This window comes from Peromyscus californicus, unplaced genomic scaffold (assembly GCF_007827085.1).
Source record: "Peromyscus californicus insignis strain IS unplaced genomic scaffold, ASM782708v3 Scaffold_14__1_contigs__length_90479793_seg_2, whole genome shotgun sequence".
In the NCBI taxonomy this organism is placed as follows: domain Eukaryota; kingdom Metazoa; phylum Chordata; class Mammalia; order Rodentia; family Cricetidae; genus Peromyscus; species Peromyscus californicus.
This window is the reverse complement of record NW_026294436.1, coordinates 77,656,045-77,680,200: the sequence shown is the minus strand read 5'-3', so window position 1 is coordinate 77,680,200 and position 24,156 is coordinate 77,656,045. Positions and strand designations below refer to the sequence as shown.

At 45.8% G+C, this 24,156-nt stretch overlaps 1 protein-coding gene across 6 annotated transcripts in view; it reads left to right on the top strand.

The window, feature by feature from the left end:
- The window catches only part of Hhat (hedgehog acyltransferase), a 280,570-nt gene that overhangs the window by 55,804 nt on the left and 200,610 nt on the right, over positions 1 to 24,156 (top strand). For all 6 annotated transcript variants that reach the window (XM_052738051.1, XM_052738053.1, XM_052738054.1 and 3 more), the window contains one exon: positions 15,870 to 16,041. In XM_052738051.1, the coding sequence (XP_052594011.1) occupies positions 15,870 to 16,041 (172 nt within the window). The remainder of the gene's footprint in view (positions 1 to 15,869; positions 16,042 to 24,156) is intronic.

Here is a 24,156-nt window from a genome sequence, read left to right as displayed (position 1 = left end):
ATCTTCACATGCTGTTTGTCATCATGGCGGCTGGCAGTGTCTCTCTGATTCAGCCTTCCACTTCCCAGCTTTATTCTCCTCCTTGTCCCGCCTATCCTTCCTGCCTGGTCACGGGCCAATCAGTGATTTATTTACCAACCAATCAGAGCAACACATTTGCCATACAGAACATCCCACAGCACATATAAACATACATGTATACACAAAACATGCATGTAACACATGTATAACACATAGGCACACACAGCACATTCATGTACATACAGATGTATACACAACACATGGATGCACATGTGCACACATACAATGCATGCCTATACCCACATATAACACACGTGTATACACACACATGTCTGCATATATGTGTAGCACACCTGTGCATGCACACATAGAGCACACACACATAAAACATTGCATGCACTCATATAGCTCACACATGCATGCACTCACATGCAGCACACACATGCATGCACTCACATACGGCGCACGCATACATGCACATACATACATGGCAGCATGGTTTAGAGCACAGGACCAGAAGTATTGCTGTTTCTGTGACAATGTGAAAGACGCCTGGTGAGGGAAAAGGAAGGCTCTTAGGAACGACTTATTTCATCTTAAAAATGCCAGCGTCACACATTCATGCAGAAGTCTGTGTTTGCGTTACAGAAACAGCAGTGTTCTAGACTTGTCGGTGGAGTACAGGCCTTTGCCCAGCAGACATCTCCCGGTGTCTCGGGCACTCAGGCCGGGGCAGGCGTGCTCTACGGTTCCTCACACTTCAGTCTGATTCTTGGGCTGTGAGGTGATTGTAGGTCCGAATTTGAGATTGTGTCTTAGATACTGTGTAAAGACGGTGGTTAGTGAGGCCGCTGATCCTGCGTGTGGTCCCCGGTCTGCAGCATCAGCACCATCAGGACTGAGATGTGGGTCCTCAGGCCCTACCCCAGGCCTATGACTGACCCGGGCTTTGGGTCGGGCTCAATGCTGTGACTTGCCAGGTGCCTGAAGGGTGACTTGTGCTTCCGGGAGGCCGAGAACCACTGTCCTGTGTTTGTCTGAGGAGTGGGGTGAGGCGGTGCTGGCACAGGATTGGCCGACTCAGACCTTCCACATCCGGCCTCCTGCAATTTCCTTGACATTATGAACTTGGCTTCTTCCCAACTTTCCAGCCAATAACTTTTGAACTAAACCTCGGCCCCATCCCTCCCCCGGGATGGACAGTAATTCTTGGGGAAGTAGACTAAAGCCGCTCAGAGGAAAGAGTCTCCCCAAGTGCGTCACATGCACAGGGAGCTTTGCCCAGTGGGAGTTGCACTCTTGGGATGCACAGCCGTTCTTTGCATTTCTCATCTCCTCCTTTGCAGCTGCAGCCCTCAGGGTCCAACAGGAACAATGGGAGCAAGCGTGTGGTCGGGTCCCAAGCCCGGCCCTCGGGGGCAGATTTGAGTCTGCAGTTCATCCAAACCCTTAGCCGAGGACCGTCATTTCCTGGAGCGTCAGTAGAGAGGATGGACGGGCTCACCCCGTAGGGGCTCAGGGTCCACTTGGATCTTTTGTTTGTTTGTTTGTTTCTTGAGACAGGGTTTCTCTGTGTAACAGCCTTGGCTTTCTTGGAACTCACTCTGTAGACCAGGCTGGCCTTGAACTCACAGAGACCTGCCTGCCTCTGCCTCCCAAGTGCTGGGATTAAAGGTGTGCGCCACCACTACCTGACATCTACTTGGGTCTTACTTATTTCTCTCTTATGCTTTCCAGTCACTGAGAGTAGGGACTTCGGAAAGGCAAATCAAAACATTCCTCTCTGGTCTGCCTATATTCATTAAAGCCATCCTAGAAAAATAAAATGCTCAGTAAGCCACAGGACAAAATAAATACTAAATAAAAAGCCAGGCAGAGTCTGGGGGAGGCAGCTCGGTGGACAGAGCACTCGTTTTGCAAATGTGAGACCTGAGTTCAGATCCCCTGAGCCCACGTAAAGCTAGTCACGCAGTGCACACCTGTAGTGCCAGGGCTTGGTGGAACCCCTGGAAGTCTGTGGGCCAGCTGGACTGATATACACAGTGAACAAGAGACTCTGTCTCAAGGTGGAAGGCAGGGACCAGCACCTGAGATTGTCTTCTGACCTCCACGTGTGCATCATGGCTTCTACGGTCCTGCACTCACAGGAACCCACACCCGTGACACACATTATACACACAAAGAATAAGAAGCCATGTGATTTCTGCATTTGCTGAGGGAGCCTGTGGGTGCTTTCCTCCTCTGTAATGAGGTAATCTAGGAGGGAAAGCCTGGGAAGAGGGGTTTGAATGATAATGGAAGCACTGTGAGAATGCGCAGGAGGAGGCTTCACCACCAGGGGGCAGCAGCGTCCCACATGGACAAGCTGGATCTCCGTGGGAATCTCAAGTACTACTAAAATGAGACAGGAACACCTCTGCAGATTACATCTGTTACTCCAGTTTTTAGCACATACATTTATGTATGCATACGAGGGAAGTGTGGAAGAGGTGTCCTCTATACTCTACAGCATGTGAAATACTCACCAAACAAGACATTTTACCTACTGCCTGGCCTCATTGCCTTATCTGGAAGGCCGTTTCTGGCCTGTGGAGTGTCAGGAACCCAGGCTCCAGCTACTTTCCTGCTGTATTTCTGGGGAGTTAAGATCCTGAACTGTTGTGAGGCAGAGTCCAGCAAGGCCTGGGTAAAGTAGGGTGGCCTGCTGGTATGCTTTGTTGGAAAGTCTGGGGCCTCAGTCTTCCCTGAGCAGGCAGACTCTGCAGTGGGGACTGGATAGGGTGACAGGCAGGCTGAGTGGTGCTCCTTGGGACTTTCCTCACCAAGGGCCGTGTTCCCCACCCATTGGAGACAATCAGTGTACAAATGGGACCCTTACTGTGGAGGCCAGCTCCGGGTTCAAATCCCTGCTTTGTTCTGGTGAGCTGCCTGCTTTGTGCCTCAGTTACCTTTTCTGTGGGATGGAAAAGTCAGCAGAGCCTGGATTGTTGTGGGGAGCACATGGTTCCATGAGGCGATGAGCCTTGATGCTTGTATTCTATTACACTCACTGCTGCTGTTGTTGTGATTAGTCAAAAGCATGTGGCAAGTTCAGGGGAAGTTTAGGCTACAGCAGCCTCTCCCGTCCCCATGTCCAGCCTGATGGGCACCGCAGCAGAGGGGTCTGAGTACTGGCCATCCTTGGCCTCTGAGGAAGCCATTGTGCTGGGCTGTTGGAAGGGACCAGACAATCCCTGTAGGGAGGGTGGGCCTGGCCGAGAGTGGCTGGCAGGGGCAGGACAGGAGATAGGTTGCCAGGAGCCCTGTGACTTCTTTGGGCCTGAGAGTAGCACGAACAAATTCTCCTTGTGGCAAGGCCCTGGAGAACCTGACCCATTTTGGCAAAGCCAGTTTGCTGCATAGTTCTGGGCATGACCAGAGCATGTGTCCTGCCTGCTCTCCTTGCCTTCTCTAGACAAGCCATAGTGCTGGCTGCCTCCAGTTCCACTTTCTCAGAGCTATGGATAAAGTAGCTATTGCAGAAGGAAGACTTCCCCCTGATGACACTCCTCTGGGCAAGCCAGAAGGGATGTTGTTAAAAATATACAGTGGATGGAGCTGGAGAGATGGCTCAGCGGTTAAGAGCATTGACTTCTCTTCTAGAGGACATGAGTTCAATTCCCAGCAATCACACGGTGGCTCACAACCATCTATAATGAGATCTGGTGCCCTCTTCTGGCCCACAGGAACACATGCAGGTAGAACACTGTATATATGATAAATAAATCAATCTTTAAAAAAAATACACACACACACACACACACACACACACACACACACACACACACACAGTGGACCATTCAGCCCCTAAAGCCTTTGATGTTTCAAGTGTGACCATGCATTCAGGCTTTTTAAGAACAGGATGTTGCCTTTTCTGTGTACCTTGTGACTAGCCTGAAAGAGTTCATGATAATATTACAAATTTGCAGAACTGTTCTGGAGAGAATGATTTTAAACACAAGAGTCTAGGAGAAATGCTAATAAATAGTATCAGGAGTTAATGGGCACAGTCTAGGAACAGGGAAAGGAGCAGACTCTTAGAGACCCACAATGCCCATTTCTGACAGCTGTGCCAGCTCTGCAGGAAGCTGAGAGGAGGAGACGTGGGAACAAGGGATAAGCAGTGCCAACGACTGAGAGTAAGTCTCCAAGCCATGCTGCCTATCGGATGAATGGGAAAACCTGGAAGAGATAGACCAGTACAGAATGTAGAATAAATCGATCCAGCGTCGGCTGGTGAGTTGATTGTGAGACTCAGACCCTACCAGATGTAAATATTAACCACTAGAGACAAAACTCTCTTTCACTCTCCATGACGCTGTCACCGCAAATGCTGCCAGCTGGGCACACCGTCCTGCCTGTAGGTGTGCCTAGTTAGAAGACTTCGTTTGTCGCTTGAAACGCTGCTGTGCTTCTAACATTAGAGTATGGATCAAGTAGGTAATGATCACTGGAGAAACACACACACAGACACATACAGACACACACACACACACACACAGAGACACACACAGACACATACAGACACAGACACACACACATACACAGACACGCAGACACAGACACACAGACACACAGACACACACACACAGTTCAAGGCCAACCTTGGCTACACAGTGAGTTTTGATAAAAGAAAAAAAAGACACAAGTGTCTGGTGGGTCTGAGGGCCTCGAGGCTCCGGCTGTCTAGACCACATGTGGTTTGTGGCAGCAGCGTGAGCTGCCGGCTTGGTGGTCATCCTGGGAGAGAGCTGTGTACATCGCTGGCCTTGCTGTGGGTGGCTGGGCTGGGGCCACCAGTGCCGGGCCTGAGTAAGAAGCATTTCATGGGGAGTAGGGTAGGGACCTGGACGATGCGGAGAAGCCGCCCCGACTCGGAAGGAACAGGCTGAGGTGCATGTGCCCCTGCAGAGGGACTGACAAGGCGACTGGCCCCGGGAGAGGCCCTTGCTGCTTTCAGGCACGTGCGTGACCCCTGCGCAGAGGACAAGCCTTCCATCTCTGACAACTGTCATCCCCAGGCTTCGGAGAAAGGCGACGTTCCCTTTTATGCAATTTGCATGAAATGAGATTTTAAATCGTAATGCGTTTTAAAATACGGTTGGCAGACGACTTAATGTGTGTTTCTCAGTGGAGTCTGAGCTTGAAATTCCCACCCTGGCAGTTTCCGGTGATCTTAAGGTCGACAGTGCCTCAGATGGATGCTTTCTGTGCAGCTCCGAGGAAGAGCTGTGCAGCAGCCTGTCCCTCCTGCTGCAAGACCAGGGACAAACGACTTTGAATAGAAGAGACTCCATACATTCGAGTGTAAATGGACTGTCAGGATTCACAGCCTTCCAGAAGGGCAAATGACTACTCATGTGTGTGTGTGCACACATGCGTGTGTGTGTGTGTGTGTGTGTGTGTGTGTGTGTGTGTGTAGCCATCACTTTTTTTTTTTTAAGCAGGGTCTCTCCTCAGCAGCTTGCCATGTAGGCTAGGCTGACTGGTCAGAGATGTGACCCCCGTCTGCCTCCTCAGTTCTGGGATTACAAGTGTGTATTACCGTGCCTGACTTTGATGTGGGTTCTGGACCATACGTGGGTCCTCCTGTTTATTTGACAAGACTTTTACCCACCGAGCCATCTCCCCAGCCCTGAACACTCCTCCCCCCTTTCCTTTTTAGGTTAGAGTGAATTGACAGAGGATTTGGGTGAGGACCCTTCTCCTGTGTGCACCTGTGCTGTTAAGGAATCTGCATTTCTGTGGCTCCACGTGTGGAGGCACGTCCATCAGAAGGAGTGCTGCAGGAGGCGCCCTGTCCCTCTGGCAGTGGTGGCACAGACGTATGCCTCAGAAAAGCAGTTTTAGGGAAGGTTTAGTTAGGCTCCCGGGTGGACCGCATGCTTTCGGTTCATCACAGCTGTCTGTGTCGTTTAGAACTGCCTGTGGCTTGGGGACAACCCGGAGGCCTCCACGTGGGCCTTTTGCTGAGAGGCAAACTGAATTTATACCATTGCCCATCTAGTGTCTCTGTTCACCAGGTCGGACCTGTACGCCAGCATGGTTCTGGCACCCCAGATGCAGGCTGGGTTTCTGGGGACCTTGGTTGCAGGCCCTGTGCTCAGCACCTGTTCGAAGGTGGACAGATTCAGCTGTGTGAGAATTGTTATCCGCCAGCATAGCTCCTGAGGCTCTTAGCACTTTGACCCAGACGGCTTGCTTCTGTGTCACAGCGAGGTGACCCCATAGCGGGGTGACCCTCAGCGAGGTGACCCTAAGTTGGTGACCCCACAGCGAGGTGACCCCAAGTTGGTGACCCCACAGCGAGGTGACCCCAAGTTGGTGACCCCAAGTTGGTGACCCCACAGCTTCATCACCATGGTAGAGGAGTTTTCTGATGGCCTCACCCACACACTGATTATAATGTAAATGTCTGAAATGCTGCAAAACTCCAATGGCTTTTGACCAGAGTCTGGGGTACTCAAGTGGTATGTAGTCTGGGGATATTCAGAACCCCAAGGTCTGAAGCGCTTGGATCAGATAATGGATGCTCAGGATATCCACCCTCTGTGTGTCTGTCTGTAGACAATGGAGACACCTACCTGACATTCGATGTGGGCTCTGCTGTGACACCACCCTTGTTCTGGGGCTCCTTCAGGAAAGAAGGCAAATCCACACCCAGAGGCCTTGTAGCTGCTAGTGACAGCTGCTAACACTCTAAATGTGCGGGTGCTGGACTTAGTACTCACACTTCAAATGTGGGGATGCTGGACTTAGTACTCACACTTCAAATGTGTGGATGCTAGACTTAGTACTCACACTTCAAATGTGTGGGTGCTGGACTTAGTACTCGCATCTCACCACTACCATCTTAATTTTCACTTTATTTTGAGGAGACCAAGACCGGGGGGGGGTTTGAGTAACTTCTCAGGATCATGCAGCTGTGTGGCTGCTGCTAGAATCCAGTCTATTACCGCTAAGTGAGACTCTTGTCTCCTCTGAGTATTTACTCTTTTTTTAAGGTAGCCTGACAGATATCGTTGATTCTTCCACGTCACTCACACTCCATCCCTGGCTGCCCTCTATTGATGAAATTATTAAGGCCACTCCACATAGTTAAAAGGAGATTTATTTAATGGCATAACTTACAAGTTAAGGGATAGGTAGGTCGCGGGGTCTGGGGAAGGTGTATCACAGTCCAGCGGTGTTCTCTGGAGCTCTGCTTGGCCCACCTTCACCGTCCAAGGTCCCGGAACCGAGTGCCGCCCATCCAGATCTCAGGTCTCCAGGCACCTCCCTTGGCCCCGCCTTGTAGTTGTGACAGTTGCCGAAAGTCTCAATGGGGGTTGGAACTTCCAGATCAAAGCTGGAATGGCTACCCACTACATCTCCCCCTTTTTGTCTAAATAAGAAGGTTCTAACCTAATACAAGACTATATACAAAGGAATGGTTATCAAATATTATCCAGGAATAATGAGGGATAATGACCTAGATAAGATGGAACTACAACCAATGCAAACAATATCAAGCAAGAAACACATACTAACATCCAGAGAAATATAGAGCATAGGTAAATGGCATGTTACAAAGATCATTCCAAAAGGTGTCCTATCCTAAAGAACCTGAATCTAATATTTAATATGTTCTATCTACTAAGTTGTAACTATAACTGCTAGTCTTCAATCCCATCAAAGACCTGAGAAGGAATATAATGGTACCTGAGAAATGGTAGATGGATGCAAGCAACTTTCGGGAATCTTGCGAGAGTAGACCGAGACAGCTGGCAGCCTGGACAGTCACATAATGTTTCTCAGCATTGTTGGTGCATTCAAATTGGCTACAGGCCTAAAGTATCTGACAGACCATTTTCCGAAGCAGGAATTCTGAAAGACCATCTTACCCTGTCTTGGCAGAGTACAGTGGTCACTTTCCTTGTGTCCTGCTTGTCCAGAAAGGACAGCATTGCATTTGTACTGTCAGCCGTCGAGGCAAGGTCAGTTCTTTGCCCAGTAGGCCATTTTGTGCCAAGAAGACAAACTTCCAAATGGAAATGTCTTAGAAGCCCAACATTCTCTCAGGATCAAATTGGTGCAGCCAGGAGCAATTGTGTCTCACGTCAACAGAATTCTAAGTTATTTAAATGCCATTTTCTCTAGGTCTATGAAGTGTTTGAAGATTACCTGTCCATCTGATCTATGTATCTGTAAATCTGGATAACCTAACTAATGTAACTATAGAGATGACAAGCATAGGTGACTATAAATCTGTAAGTCTTATCTACCGAAATAACCTAAGGACTAAGGCTTCACATAAACAAGGTAAACAGTCTATAAGCAAGTGTATGGTAAAGAACGATGACTTCAAAATTGTGACAATACACAAGATGTTATAACAGAGGTAGGAGTATATAGTGCGATATGCAATATGACAATAATCTTAAATATATATCAATCTTTATAACAGAGGTAGGAGTATGTAGTGTGATATGCAATATGACAATAATCTTAAATATATATCAATATACCGAATATCCTAAACAGAAGTAGAACATACATAAAGTATGACAGATATAAATTTACATTTGTATCAATATACAAATATTTCAAATAAGAGTAGAAATATATGTACATTATAACAAATATAGTTCTGTATTTGTATCAATATACAAATTGTCTTAAACAGGAATATAAAAATAGTTTACATTTGTATCAACATATAAGAATCCATAACAGTGCAAATTATTTAAGGCTGCTATTTTACTAAATTTGTTTACTAGTATACACAATAATCTACCATAATATCTTATACCTATCCATTCCATTTCTTCTTTTCCCTTTTTTCTCTTTTTTTAGAATACTGAGTTTAATATTTCCTTCCACCCCCAACCCTATAACCATCATCTATAACCCTGAGAATTATGAATCCTAAGGGAGAAGGGGTGTCGTTTTCTTAGAATTGCTTCCTGCTGTTTAGGGGGTGATGTTATCTCTGTTGGGTACTGTGAGAAAGCTCAGATAGTTAAATCTCAGTTAGACTAACTGTAGGTTCTGCAGCAAGTCTTAGAGTAATGGGTAAGATTGTCTGAAATTCTGGTAAGAAGTGTAGTATGATGATGATTACCATGGCATCATTCTGGATTGGGTAGAGTTGTTGTTGGGGCCCCATCTTCCTTCTGGAGACTTCTGAGATTGCTATTAGAAAAACTCATTTGTTATCAAAATGGAAGATTTGGATTTAAAGAAGACATAGCATGTAAGAAAGGATTCTGAGAAATCAAGAGTAAGCATGGAGAGAATTAGAATGTAGAAGACAATGGTCCCTTTTTATTGGTTTCCTTCTGTCCCACACCAGAGGGCTCTTCTGATATGGGACTGAAGAATCTCTCAAACTTTTCTTTTAGCAATGTGCTTGGGTTTAGAGAAGGAGTGAGCCAATTCCATCTCCAAAGCCAGCTTGGCTTATAATTGAATTGGAACCACAACTTTTCTAGATTGATAGAGAGATAGATGTTAGACAGTGAGATTTTACCGTGTGTAGATTGGTACCAATAGATTCTTTCTTTCTGCTGTAAACATCCGGATATCCAAGGCCTTACGATTTTTGGAAGATGGGTATTTCCATTATCCTGGAAAGACAAAAACAGAACCCTACCCCAACCTTGATTGTTAAATTTTTCTTACAACTTGTAGAGATGTCACATTGGAGGATGATCTTTTACTTCTCCTCATCAAGGGGTTTTTCCTGTTCGAATCGAATTTTTATTAATTTTGTTGGTATCCATAGCTTTTCTTCTCCTGCAGAAACAAAGGCAAAACCCCTTCCCCAACGTAGAACATATCCAGGTTTCCATTCTGAGGTCAGCACATCCTTGAAATAAACCGGTTGGTTTAGCTCAGGAGTTTTGTCTGTCGTCCAATGTCTCTCTGCAGCTGTTGTTCCTTTCTCATCAGCATTGAGAAAAGTCAAGGTTAATAAAGCACTATGCAATCTATTTCTAGGAGTCATTGTTACCTGTTGCTGTTTATTTAGCATATCCTTTAAAGTTCGATTGGATCTTTCTATGACTGCTTGGCCTGTGGGATTGTGTGGTATACCTGTAACATGCTTTATATTGTAATAAGCAAAGAATTGTCTCATTTTATTGGAGACATATGCTGGGGCATTGTCTGTCTTAATTTGTACAGGTATTCCCATGATGGCCATAACTTCCAATAGGTGTGTAATCACAGAATCAGCCTTTTCAGAACTCATAGGAGTTGCCCATTGAAATCCTGAATAGGTGTCAATGGTATGATGTACATACTTTAATCTTCCAAATTCTGCAAAATGAAACACATCCATCTGCCAAATTTCATTTCTTTGTATACCTTTTGGATTGCTCCCTGCAGGTAATGGAAGTTGGTTATAGATGGAACAAGTAGGACATTTTTTCACAATATCCTTAGCCTGTTGCCAAGTGATGGAGAAATCCTTCTTCAAACCTTTGCTATTTACATGGTATTTCTTATGAAATTCTGAAGCTTCTAGCACATTACCTATTAGTAACTGATCAATCTCATCATTACCTTGTGCTAGAGGTCCTGGCAGACCTGTATGGGATCTGATATGTGTTATATATATAGGATATTCCCTTTTTCTGATGATTTCCTGCAATTGTATGAATAATGAAGTTAATTCTGTATTATCAGGAATAAATTCAGCAGTTTCAATATGTAAAACAACTCTCTCTGCATATTGAGAGTCAGTGACTATATTGAGGGCTTCTGTGAAGTCCATCAGTACCATAAGAATGGCATACAGTTCTGCCTTTTGTACAGAGCTGTATGGACTTTGTACCACTTTACTTAAGTCTCCTGATTTATATCCTGCTTTCCCTGATTTATTTGCATCAGTATAGAATGTGAGGACTCCAGAAATTGGCTTTTGTCATACAATGTGAGGAAGGACCCATTCGGTCTTCTTTATGAATTCTATTCTCTTGCTTTTGGGATAGTGGTTGTTAATCTCTCCCAAAAAGTTACTGCAGGCTCTCTGCCAGTATTCATTATCTTTCCATAGTGATGAAGTTTCTTCATTAGTTAAAGGTACTACAATTTCTGCTGGGTCCATTCCTGTCAACTGGTGAAGTCTTAGTTTACCTTTTTGAATCAAATCAGAGATCTTTTCTATATAAGTCTTTAATTTCTTATTTGGTTTACATGGTAGGAATATCCATTCCAATATAATATCTTCCCTCTGCATCAAAATACCTGTTGGGGAATGTCTGGAGGGGAATATGACAAGAATGCATTTAAGTTCTGGATCCACACGATCCACATGTGCTTCTCGAATTGTCTTTTCTACTAGAGCCAATTCCTTCTCAGCTTCAGCTGATAATTCTCTTGGACTATTTAATTCTTTGTCCCCTTCTAGAGTATTAGCCAAATTTTGTAGTCCATCTTTGGGTATTCCCATGATACCCAGTAAGTTGAAAATGCTTCCTAATAACTTTTGAAAATCATTAAGTGTCTTCAATAGATCTCTCCTTAGTTGTACCTTTTGGGGTCCAATTTTTTGTAGCTCTATCTTATATCCTAAGTAATTAATAGAATCTCCTCTTTGTATTTTTTCAGGAGCAATTTGCAGTCCCCAGCGAGGCAAAACTTTTTTTACTTCTTCAAACATGTTTTCTAATGTATCTAATTTTGGATCAGCTAATAGGATATCATCCATATATTGATAAATTATAGATTGTGGAAACTTTACACGAATTATCTCCAATGGTTTCTGCACAAAGTATTGGCACAAAGTAGGGCTGTTTAACATTCCCTGTGGGAGGACCTTCCATTGATATCTCTTGACTGGCTGAGAATTGTTATAATTAGGTACTGTGAAGGCAAATTTTTCTCTATCATTTTCTTGTAAGGGTATGGTAAAGAAACAGTCTTTTAAGTCAATAACTATTATATGCCATTCTTTAGGTAGCAGAGAGGGCAAGGGCATCCCAGGCTGTAGGGAGCCCATTGGCTGAATTACTTTATTAATAGCTCTCAGATCTGTCAGCATTCTCCAATTACCAGACTTTTTTTTAAATAACAAATACAGGAGAATTCCAAGGGCTGGTAGATTCTTTAATGTGTTGAGCATTTAACTGCTCTTGAACCAGCTGTTCTAAAGCTTGTAGCTTGTCTTTTGTCCAACCCATACAGGTTTATTAGTTAGCCTTTTTAAAGGTAAGGCAGTTGGTACTTCTGAAAGTTCAACAGCAGTCGTGCTCTGTTTGTGAACAGCCTGAATGGTTGGTGACTGATTTTTATAGCATGTCATGATATTGTTCCTAGAAACATGCATTGATCTGTATTCCTTTTCTGAAAGTGTAGGAATTTTAATCTGGGTATTCCACTGTTGTAACAGATCTCGGCCCCAAAGATTTACTGCTACATTTGCTACATATGGCTTCAGCCTTCCTCTCTGTCCTTCTGGCCCTATGCATTCAACCCATCTCGAACTCTGTTTTATCTGAGATAGGGTGCCAATCCCTAAAAGTTGGACATCTACCTCTTGAGGAGGCCAATTTGGATGCCATGATTTTGGCGTAATTATAGTCACATCTGCACCTGTGTCCACCAGGCCTTCCAGAACCAGGCCATTAATTCGAATCCTAAGCTTTGGTCTTTGTTCATTTACGGAAGTCTGCCAAATTATTTGTTTTATAGTGTTCTTTGTAAACTGTGATCCACCTATCAGAGCTGTTTTATCATCCATTGCAGTATCGGTTTTTACATTAGGCGTTGGTTTATTCAGTTGTCCTGGAGAGGAATTTCTTCCACAGTGGCTGGGAATGTTCATACTACATTTGATTTGGGGGCCTGCAAGAGGCCCCCTGAGGCGTTTCCTGCCAGTAAAGGGTTGCCTCGTATATCTATTTTTGATCTGCACTTACTGGTCCAATGTCGGCCTTTGCCACACCTTCTACATAATCCGGGAGGTGGTTGGGGTCTCCTGGTTAGGCTATTCCTAAAAGGAGTATTACTTCTAGGAGTACCCCATGTACAGTTTTTACTTATATGACCTGGTGTACCACATTTAAAACATTTGGTAAACCGGGGCCTTCTTTCACCTCTGGGATTTGTCTCTCCTATCCAAGCCTCATTACTGTAGTTACGAGACTCAACACCATTAGTATACTGAATCCATTCTTCCAAAGGAGCTGATCTGACCTTTAATGGTGTAAGTATTCTTCTGCATTCTGCATTAGTGTTGTTGAATGCCAAGGACTCAGTTAATACTTTTAATTCTTTATCTGATACAGCTTTTGTTACAGCTGTGTTCAGCCTTTGTAAAAAATCAGTGAAGGGTTCATGAGGTCCCTGAAATATCTTTGTGTATACCTCAGTTGGTTTTCCAGGTTCTGGAATTTTTTCCCAAGCATTTAGAGCTGCTGTACGGCATAGGGATATTGTATGCTCATCATAAGTGGCTTGTACATTCCTGTCGGCGAAACATCCCTCACCAAGTATTTGATCTTGGGAGATCACAAAACCTCTGATTTTACCTTGTTGTTCTAAATTTTTTGCCTCTTCTCTCAACCAGCTTTTCCACTGTAGCTGCTGGCTATATTCTAGAACAGCTGAAATTAACTGATGCCAGTCATCTGGGATGATTCTGTGTGAGGTAGACCACGAGTTTAACATCTGTCTTATGTATGTGGAGTGTATCCCATAGGTAGCTACTGCTTCCTTTATATTTTTAAAGTCCCTTGTTGAAATTGGTTGTAATGTATATGTATTATATGGCTCGGGGTGTGTGTCATCTGCTGGCTTCTCATGGATGATAACAGGATAAGCCATTGTGTGAGAGCCATTTGGAGATGTTGCAACCTCTATGGTCTTGCCCTTCTGCTTATTAGGTCCCTTGTCATGTTTACTGAGAGTTTCTTCTAAGGCCTGCAAACGAGCACCTAGGGTCTGTTCTAGGGAGTGAACCTCCTCTCTGGCAAGGGACTCCAGATTTCTCATGGAATCATAGAAGTTTTTATGTTCCTCAGAAACACATGATTCCATGGACCTTATCTTATCAATTAATGATAATCTTTCTTCCTTATATAGTGTCTGGAGAGTTAGTGTTCTGTCCATTAAATATTAACATTTATTATCAATAAGATCAACTTTTGGTACAAGCCTGTTTTGTAAATCCTGATCAGCAGATCCCAGTGAAAGAATCTTTTTCTGTACGCTTTCATTGCTATCTCTTAAAGCAGATTCCAGAGAAAGAATCTTTTTCTGTAAGCCTTCATTGCTCTCTTTTAAAGCAGATTCCAGAGAGAATCTTTTTCTGTAAGCCTTCATTGCTATCTTTGAAAGCCTGTAAATCCTGGCTAGCAGATTCCAGAGAGAGAATCTTTTTCTGTACGCTTTCATTGCTATCTCTTAAAGCAGATTCCAGAGAAAGAATCTTTTTCTGTAAACCTTCATTGCTATTTTTTAAATCCTGTATCAGTCCCAATAATGACTCATCTATGTTCTTGTTATTAAACCAGTGTTTGAACACTGTGTGAATTATTACGATGAATGCCAAAATGGTACAGGCCAGATATGACTTAGGAAGGTCATATATTTCCAGGAAGATGTCATTCATCATACAGGCAAAAAGGTTTTCAAATTCTTGTGAGGTAATGTTGTCAGCCATATTACAAGAATTACTCAAAATTTGTTAGTTAATTTTAAGGTGTAAAATTATCAAGTACTTTTACTTGGTTTTCGAGGGTGTAGTAGCACTTTTCAGCCAGCAGGTGGCGTTGGTACAGCTCCAAAGCAGGGCCTGCTGGTGATCTTGGCCGACTGCAGCTCGCTGGAGTCAAGATGGTGGGAACCAGAGCCGGTGCCGGCACTCAGGAAGCCGGGGAGTGCCTCTTTCGCTGGTCTCGGGGCTAAGCTAGGGAGCTGAGACCGGACTAGCTGCTCCCTCTTTAGGGAATGGAATCGTGTAGGCTTTCCCTGGTTATATGGAACTTTGCAGGCGGGTTTAGGTACCTGCTAGCCGGGGAGGAGGCTGAGGGTGGGAGTCACCCAGGCCTTTGGAATTTGCCCCACATGAGCGCCAGATATTGGTGAAATTATTAAGGCCACTCCACGTAGTTAAAAGGAGATTTATTTAATGGCATAACTTACAAGTTAAGGGATAGGTAGGTCTCGGGGTCTGGGGAAGGTGTATCGCAGTTCAGTGGTGTTCTCTGGAGCTCTGCTTGGCCCACCTTCACCGTCCAAGGTCCCAGAACCGAGTGCGTGCGCTGCCCATCCAGATCTCAGGTCTCCAGGCACCTCCCTTGGCCCCGCCTTGTAGGCGTGACAGTTGCTGAAAGTCTCAATGGGGGTTGGAACTTCCAGATGAAAGCTGGAATGGCTACCCACTACAGCCCTCTCCTGTATCTAGTGTTGCCTCAGCCTAATAGCTCAGGCATGAGTAGGGTGGTGAGTGTGAACAGCCAGGGTGGCCAGGACCCAAAGAGAGGCAGCTTCAAGGGGCAGAGCACCTGAAATCCTGGCCCAGCCTGGGTTGTCTCAGGTCAGGGCTGGGGTAGAAGGACGCAGACTTTGGCATTGTTCTTGGCTGTAGGTACCACGCTGGCACACCTGTTCTTGTTCTGGGGCAGTTTCCCAACTGGAATGTAACTTTCTTACCCAGGAAAATCGCGTGTCCTTAAGGCAAACAAACTCCCGTGCCCTGTCCGTAGAAACGGCAATGATAATTTGTGCAAACCTTATCGGAAACACCGCAGGAGAGACGTTCTGCGTGGCTTGGGACCGAGCACCGTCTAATGCCGCCTTCTCTGTCGTCTCCTCTTCAGATGCAGCAACCAGAGCTCAGCTCTCCGAAGCACAGCCTTTGCCTGCTAGCCAAGGGCGTGGGCCGCCTGCTCTGCTGGTGGTGGCTGGCTGAACTGATGGTCCACCTCATGTACATGCATGCCCTCTACAGCAGCATTCCCCTCCTGGAGAGCGTTTCCTGCTGGACCTTAGGTAATTGTGGGAACGGCCATCAGCAGGACCAGAAACAGCACTTAGCTTTGGAGAGACAGTGTCCTGTGGGTTTTGGGTTGCCGTGGCCTAGAGCCAACATGCTTTATTTTTTAATCTTATTCCTCTTGTGACCGAGGTTTTACATGTGTGAGCTGCGTGGTGTAATTGATGGATGGAGGGCTGTGCCATGCGAACTGAGACTCAAGGATGCGTGACCCCCTCCTTGGGCTGAACCGACCTATGGCTGGACCTACATCCTTACCCGAGGCAGCATGGCAGGAGAGGGTGGAGTTGCTGGCTGGCGCGGGAGGCTGTTCTAGGGGCTGGTGCTCTGAGACCCCATCAGGCCGCTTTCTTCCCTTTTCCTGTGAGCTTCAGAGTTGTGTAGGTTTAGGTTTGGATCCCAGCTCCCCCAGCTGATGGTGGGCAGCCTTGGGTGGTGCTTACACCTGTCTGCATACCTTCTTCTCAAAAACAAGGCTTGCCCTTGCAGAGCTACTTTGAGGGGTCAGTGAAATGGTGGCCTCACGATGCGTCCTGTAGATACAGTAGATGTGTGTGTGTCTGTGTGTGTGTGTGTGTGTGTGTGTGTAGTGTGCACATGTCCTGTAGATACAGTAGATTGTGTGTGTGTGTGTAGTGTGCACATGTCCTGTAGACACAGTAGATGGTGTGTGTGTGTGTGTATGTGCAGTGTGCACATGTCCTGTAGATATAGTAGATGGTGTGTGTGTGTGTGCAGTGTGCACATGTCCTGTAAATACAGTAGATGGTGTGTGTGTGTGTGTGCAGTGTGCACATGTCCTGTAGATACAGTAGATGGTGTGTGTGTGTGTGTGTGTGCAGTGTGCACATGTCCTGTAGATACAGTAGATAGTGTGTGTGTGTGTGTGTGTGTGTGTGTGTGTGTGTGTGTGTATGTGCACATGTCCTGTAGATACAGTAGATTGTGTGTGTGTGTGTAGTGTGCACATGTCCTGTAGACACAGTAGATGGTGTGTGTGTGTGTGTATGTGCAGTGTGCACATGTCCTGTAGATACAGTAGATGGTGTGTGTGTGTGTGTGCAGTGTGCACATGTCCTGTAGATACAGTAGATAGTGTGTGTGTGTGTGTGTGTGCAGTGTGCACATGTCCTGTAAATACAGTAGATGGTGTGTGTGTGTGTGTGTGTGTGTGTGTGTGTGCAGTGTGCACATGTCCTGTAGATACAGTAGATAGTGTGTGTGTGTGTGTGTGTGTGCAGTGTGCACATGTCCTGTAGATACAGTAGATAGTGTGTGTGTGTGTGTGTGCTGTAGTGTGCACATGTCCTGTAGATACAGTAGATGGTGTTTGTGTGTGCATGCAGTGTGCATATGTGCACATGCACATGCATTTCTCTGTTGGTCTCTTTGGCTTCTTTGCATCTTTTTCTATCTTGCAGCAAGCTGGGATGGAGGTCTTCTTTCCCCAGGACACAGTCTCCAGTTACAGGATTTGTCTGTGAGAAACCATCGTCCATTATTCCTCTGCCCGTAACAACAAAGGCCACACATGTTCTGACCTGATCTCCATCTTCTTTCTCATTTGTCCTGCTTGGTTCCTTTGGGGAACTCCTTCATTGGCCTGCTGTCTGACTTCCAGCCTGTAGGAGTGTGTGTGTGCACGTGTGCATGTGTGTGTATGTGTGTGTGCATGTGTCTTTGTGTGTGTGCATGTGTCTTTGTGTGTGTGTGTGTGTGTGTGTGTGTGTGTGTGTGTGTGTGTGTGTGTGTGTTACTCCAGGCAGATTAAGCTTCTGAAGCCAAGTGTATAAGCCTGTCTCCTTATATGGTGGGTGATTTATAGATTTTTCGGAATCTCGATTGTCCTTGTTGTCACATGTGCTTAATCAGAATGTGACAGGTGCCTCCCAGGACCCAGAAAATGCTGAGTTGTTGTAATAATAGTCTTCTCTTTCTGAGTAGATCTAAAACCCCAAATGACCTTTGTGCAGATCCTAACAGCATTTTCTTGGTCATGGGGGATTCTTAAGAACGGTTTTTGTCAATGTGTCCCTGTTGCACAAATCCACAAAGCACAGTGTGATATTTCAGCACATGCTCACGGTGTACCACCGATGAAGCCAGGGTGCTTGTCTCCATGTTCCAGGCTCCCCTTGCCTACATATGTTTGTAGCTGGAGGTCACTAATACTGTTAAGTTTTAATGATAGAGACAGACAGGATAAGACTGACGGTCTGCAGAGGCGGATCCCTGTGCTGAGCCTGCATCAGCTAAGGTATGAACGGTGGAAAACACCTCAAAATGGGGCTTAACTAGCAAAGACGAGTCATCACATGTGCCAGTCACACCTGAGAGCAGCGGAGGGGGGGGGGGAGTAGACATGGTGCCACACTGGTCACTGTGAATCTGGTCAGCCGGTGAGTCTCCTTACCTGGCGCAAGAATTGACTAGAATTTCAGAAGTGCTTTGTGCCCGAACCCATTGACTTCTCCTAGCTTGTGTGTGTGTGTGTGCATGCGTGTGTGTGTGTGTGTGTGTGTGTGTGTGTGTGTGTGTGTGTGTGTGTGTGTATCATTCTCTTTCATGGTACTTGGACCACAGTTAAGTCCCAGCAATTGTATATTTTAAAACTCTCTAGTGCTCTGGGATGTGACCTTTTGGCTTGGCGATGTTTCCCAGACACATCCATGCTGATACACTGTAGCAGCTACTTTTCTGTAGCTGTGATAAAACACAGTGACCCAAGGCAGCTTATAGACAAAAGAGTTTATTTTGGTGTATGGTTTCTGAGGGATCCTTTGTGTTAAGGAGGCATGGCAGTGATTGACAGGGACGGAGGAAGGAACAGGCAACCAAGAACTCAGATCTTGACTGTAAGTACAGAGCAGAGAGAGTGAACAGGAAGGGGGCGAGGCCATACACTCTTAAAGCCCACCCCCAGTGACATACTTCCTCCAGCAAGTATGCATCTCCTCAACTTCCCCAAACAGCATCACCAATGAGGACCAGGTGTTCAAATTCGAGACATGTTATGGTACATCACCTGTTTTTGCTGGTGGACATCTTTCCAGTGAGTCCAGATATCATGTGTGTCTTTTCCACAGGATGGAGGGCCCTTGAGTTTTCCCAGGCTTTGCCTGCCGTATTTGCATTTCTGAGTCTCCTGGAGCTCACATGTATGAGTCTCCCTATAGGGCAGTACTGCTGAACTCTGGCACTTGACCCACAATAAGGAAAGCACTTTGTATCACAGCTCTCTCTCTCTCCCTCTCTCTCCCTCTCTCTCTCTCTCTCTCTCTCTCTCTCTCTCTCTCTCTCTCTCTCTCTCTCTCTCTCTCTCTCTCTTTCTGTATGTGTATATGTGGAGGAAGTGAACTCTCACAAGGCAATAATCTATTTTACCGATAAGGTGTTTTGATGTTCTGTTTCACACTATTAGATGTTGGCCAGGAACCAGCCACCTGGCCGAGTTCTTCCAGTGTGTGTGAGACCCTGCTCTCATGCATGTGCCTAGACAGGGAATGGCTGGCTCTTGTGCAGTATGCAAATACTCAGACTTTCACACTAATACCAGATCAGTCTTCTGGCTGGCTAAGATACTTTTTGCTCCCCTGAACAGGGTTTGGGTTTCCACTGCTTGTATCTCATTGACACTTGGTTTTGGCTTTTAGTTTTGAAAGTCTGATGAATGTGAATTATATTTGTGGCTTCTATCAAAATGCCCGGAGCCAAATGACAGGGGACCAAAACCTCTGAAACCAGGTGCCGAATAAATCTTCCCTCCCTAAGATCTCCTGAAGTCATTCTGTTCACAATGTGCAAAGTTAAACAATGTCCTCCCCACCCACTCAAGGTCAAGTGTGTTTCACTCACATCCCTGTGGTTCAGTGTCTTGTCTGCCCTGTGACCATGTGTCCACATGAAAATCATGACAACTTTGCCTTGGAATGAAGTGTCACTATTGTGTCTTAAAAAAAAAACAAAACAAAAAAACCCAAAAAACCATGATCTCTCTGTAGCCTTGGTTGACTTGGAACTTGCTTATGTAGACCAGGCAGGCCAGGAACTCACAGCTATCCACCTGCTTCTGCTTCCTGAGTACTGGGATTAAAGGCATATACCACCACACCTGACGTATTATATCATTATTACTTAAGTAGTTTGGTCTTTACATTGAAATGAAGAATCTTACTGTCCCCCAGTGGCATCTGTGGCCCAGAGAATGACCTCATCAGCGCACTTAGGAGTGCCTCTTCTCCCAACCCTGATGCATTTCTTAGGGTTTTGGTGAGGGGATGTCTTAGAGACACATACAACACATCACTCTTTCACACCTGATAAACCCACCAGCATTCTTACTGCCTGGAATCATTCTATTACTCAACTATGATTTCCCCAAGAACATCAGACAATATGACACACACACCTGGGTGGCCGTGGTGTTGGTGTTTTCAAACACCCCCAAGACAGGCTATGCTCCCAGCTCCCACCACCACCGTATGACGTCTTGAATTACTGATACGTGCACACCTGTATTGATAGCCAAAGTTAGATTCTGTGGAGTTCTTTTCTGCATGGTTTCATTTTTATTTATGGCTGAATAGTATTCCCTTGTGTATATGTACCACATCTTCATTATCCACTCATCTGTTGAAGGGCATTTATGTTGTTTCCATTTTCTGGCTATTGTGACTAGGCCAGCTGTGAACATTTCTAAGCAAGTATCCATGGGGTATGATGTTGAGTCCCTTAGGAATATACCAAGGAGTGGTATAGTTGGGTCATATGGTAGACTTATTTTCAGTTTTTGAGGATTCTCCACACTGATTTCCAGAATGGCTGTACTAATTTGTACATCCTCCAATTGCAAAGCTTTAAGATGTAAGCCTCCCCGAACCTTAATTCTGGGAAAGCTGAGAGTTTTCACACCCCCTTCTCTCTGTCTTGAGTTTCCCCGCTCCTTGTCTCAAACCTCACTTTGCTCTGGGTACGGATTCTGCATCTGGAGGGCATTGCAGTTAGGTGACTTTCCTACCCGTGACTGGTGGGAAGAACAGTCTGGGCCAGAGCCGCAGGGTGTGGCTCTGCCAGGAGGACTTGTGGGGATCTCTGGCTGTCTCCTCCACTTCCTTCTGAACTGAGCCATCCTACCAGACACCCAAGGCTTCATGAGAGCCTGGCAGAAATATCATTAGCTTTGATATGCAGGTTATGAACCCATCACTTACATTCTGTGCGCTCAGATGGGATGGACCTTTTCCCTTCTTAGAGCTAAATTATATTTGAAATCTTTCAAATACATGTCTTTTTTATGGAAAAATATAGAATAGAAAAGACTCAGATCACAGTGTACTATGAGGAATGGGATAATTGGGACATTAGCATTCTGGGTAAAGCCTATTCTAGAATGGTGTGACCTCTTTGGAAAGCAGCATGTTCCCAATAGCTGGGTGGCTTCCCAAAGCTTCTCAAGCGGATGGTGCTTCCTAAGCCAAGAGCCACGTACTTTGGTTTCTGTCCCTGTCTGTCTGCCTGTCCTCCAGCCTTTCTCCTGCCTCAATGCTGCAGCACATGGGGCTCTGTCTTTAGACACAGCAAGTGTGGACTCACCCCTGGTGCTTTCATTAGCTGTTCCTTCAGAGTGGAATGCCCCTGCCTTTGGCCGCCACTGCTGCTTTTGACTTCTTGTTCCCATCACAGTTTAAATACCCCGAGAAGCTTTCCTTGTTACCCAAACAGAAATAGCCTCCCCATGTTCCTGATGGGGAGTAATAAAGAGCTGAACAGCCAATAGCAAGGCAGAAGAAAGGATAGATGGGGCTGCCAGGCAGAGAGAATAAATAGAAGGAAAAACCTAGGAAAGAAAAGAATAAATAGCCAGAGAAGGAAGAGGACTCTAGGGGCCAGTCACCCAGCTACACAGCAAGCCATGGAGTAAGAGTAAGATTTACAGAAGTAAGAGAACGGAAAAAGCCCAGAGGCAAAAGGTAGATGGGATAATTTAAGGAAAGCTGGCTAGAAACAAGCCAAGCTAAGGCTGGGGATTCATAAGTAATAATAAGCCTCCATGTGTGATTTATTTGGGTGGCGCCCACCCCAAAGAGCAAAAGAGAAAAACAACATGTTCCTATCACCTTCAGGTTCTCACAGGGCTTGTCACAACCTGAAGTCTCCTTGCTTCTCTGCCTCCCACCACACATAGAAGCTCCTCAAAGGAGGCGTCTCATTGGACTTATGTGCCACGGTGACCCCAGCACCTCCAATGGTAGTGAGCTAGTTGTTACGTGTGAACAGTACTGTGTGTCAGGCATACGCCTTTGCCGTGAACAGCAGGTGTCCTGGGGCTGGGGGCGGCTCAGCTGGTGGTAGTGAATTCTGATCTCCAGTCCTCACAAAAAGCCTGATGTGGTTGCCCATGTCTTCACCCTGACACTACAGGGGGAAGGGTTTGCTGAGACAGGAGGATTGCTGGGGCTTACTAGCCAGCCACTCTAAGAAAAAATGCAATGAGCTTCAGGTTCAGGAGAGACCCTGTCTCGGGAATACTGCAGAGAGTGATGGAGGAAGACCCCGATGTCCTCTGACCTCTAGGTGTGCATGTCGTAGCTTGTGTGTCCCTACATGTGTGTGCGCATGTGCACACATGCACGTGTGTACACACACACACACACACACACACACACACACACACACATACACACACACACACACACACACTACACCCTCATACTCCCTGTGTTCTCAAGCATGTTTGAGAACATGTGACTTTTAGTCATAACCAATTCTGTTAGCTTGAACAAACCACTGATCTCAGAATTCCAGTGTGTTTGCCTGTAAATTAATAGTCACAGCCCTGGAGCTGGCTCAAGAGTTAAGCTGCTCTTCCAGAAGACGGGGTTCAATTCCCAGCACCCACATGGCGGCTCACAACCATCTAATTCTAATTCCAGGGGATCAATGCCATCTTCTGGATGCTGGCTTCCACGGGCACTGGGCACACATGTGGTACACTTACATGCATACATACAGCCAACCACCATACGCATAAAAATAAAATAAATTTTAAGAAAGGACCGTGGTACTTACCCAGAGACCCTCATTGGCAGCTGAGGGCAATAGCTGTGGAGACGCTCAGTGAATGGGAACAATCACACCTGTGCATTGTAGTCTGTCAGATTTCGGGGTGTAGCCTCCGACACCGGGGCTGCCCAGCCCCTCACAGAGACTGCACATGTCAGCACATGGGCCACAGGGCAGTGGGGGAGGTGAGGTTACCTGGGAGGTGGCAGCCCTCATCCTAAAGTTCTGAGTTTGGTGTTATGACTGCTCCACAAGCATGTATTGGCCCAGACACGGGTCTGTCCCCCACCCCAGGGTCCCCGTGGTCCTGGCTGGAGGCAGCGTCTGCACGCCAATCCCATGACCAGCGGCCCCATCCAAGTAGCACAGCTATGCCTGGGAGGCCAGTGGTGTTTAGTTCAGTGCCGTCCTGGCAGAGAGAGGGGGAGAGAAGGGGAGGGGGGGAAGATCACCTGTTAGCGGTTCCAGGCGGACATACTAGAGAGGGCCAGGAGGGGGCAGTAGAAGCTCGCTGATCTCTAGATGAAAAGTTCTAGAAGTCAGATAAAATTTTATTAGCCTGATATTTGGCTTCTCCTTAGAAATCGACAAAGTATGTTGATGTGGTGGTGGTGGTGGTGTGTGTGTGTGTATGTATATGCATGTGTATGAGTGTATATGTGTGTGTTTGCATGCATATATACATGTATATGCATTGTATGAGTGTACATGTGTGTATGTGTATGTTTGCATGCATATGTATATGTGTATACGCATGTGTGTAAGTGTTTGTGTGTATATGCATGTGTATGAGTGTACATGTGTGTATGTATGTATATGTGTGTTTGCATGCATATGTATATATGTATATGCATTGTATGAGTGTACATGTGTATGATCATATGCACATGTGTACGTGTGTGTATTTCTGTATCTGTTGCTTCTTGTGTGTGTGTGTGTGTGTGTGTGTGTGTGTGTGTGTGTGTGTGTGTGTGTGTATTTCTGTATCTGTTGCTTTTTGACCAGAGAGGAGAATATTCATTCTCATTCCAGCTTTCAAGATGTCCCTG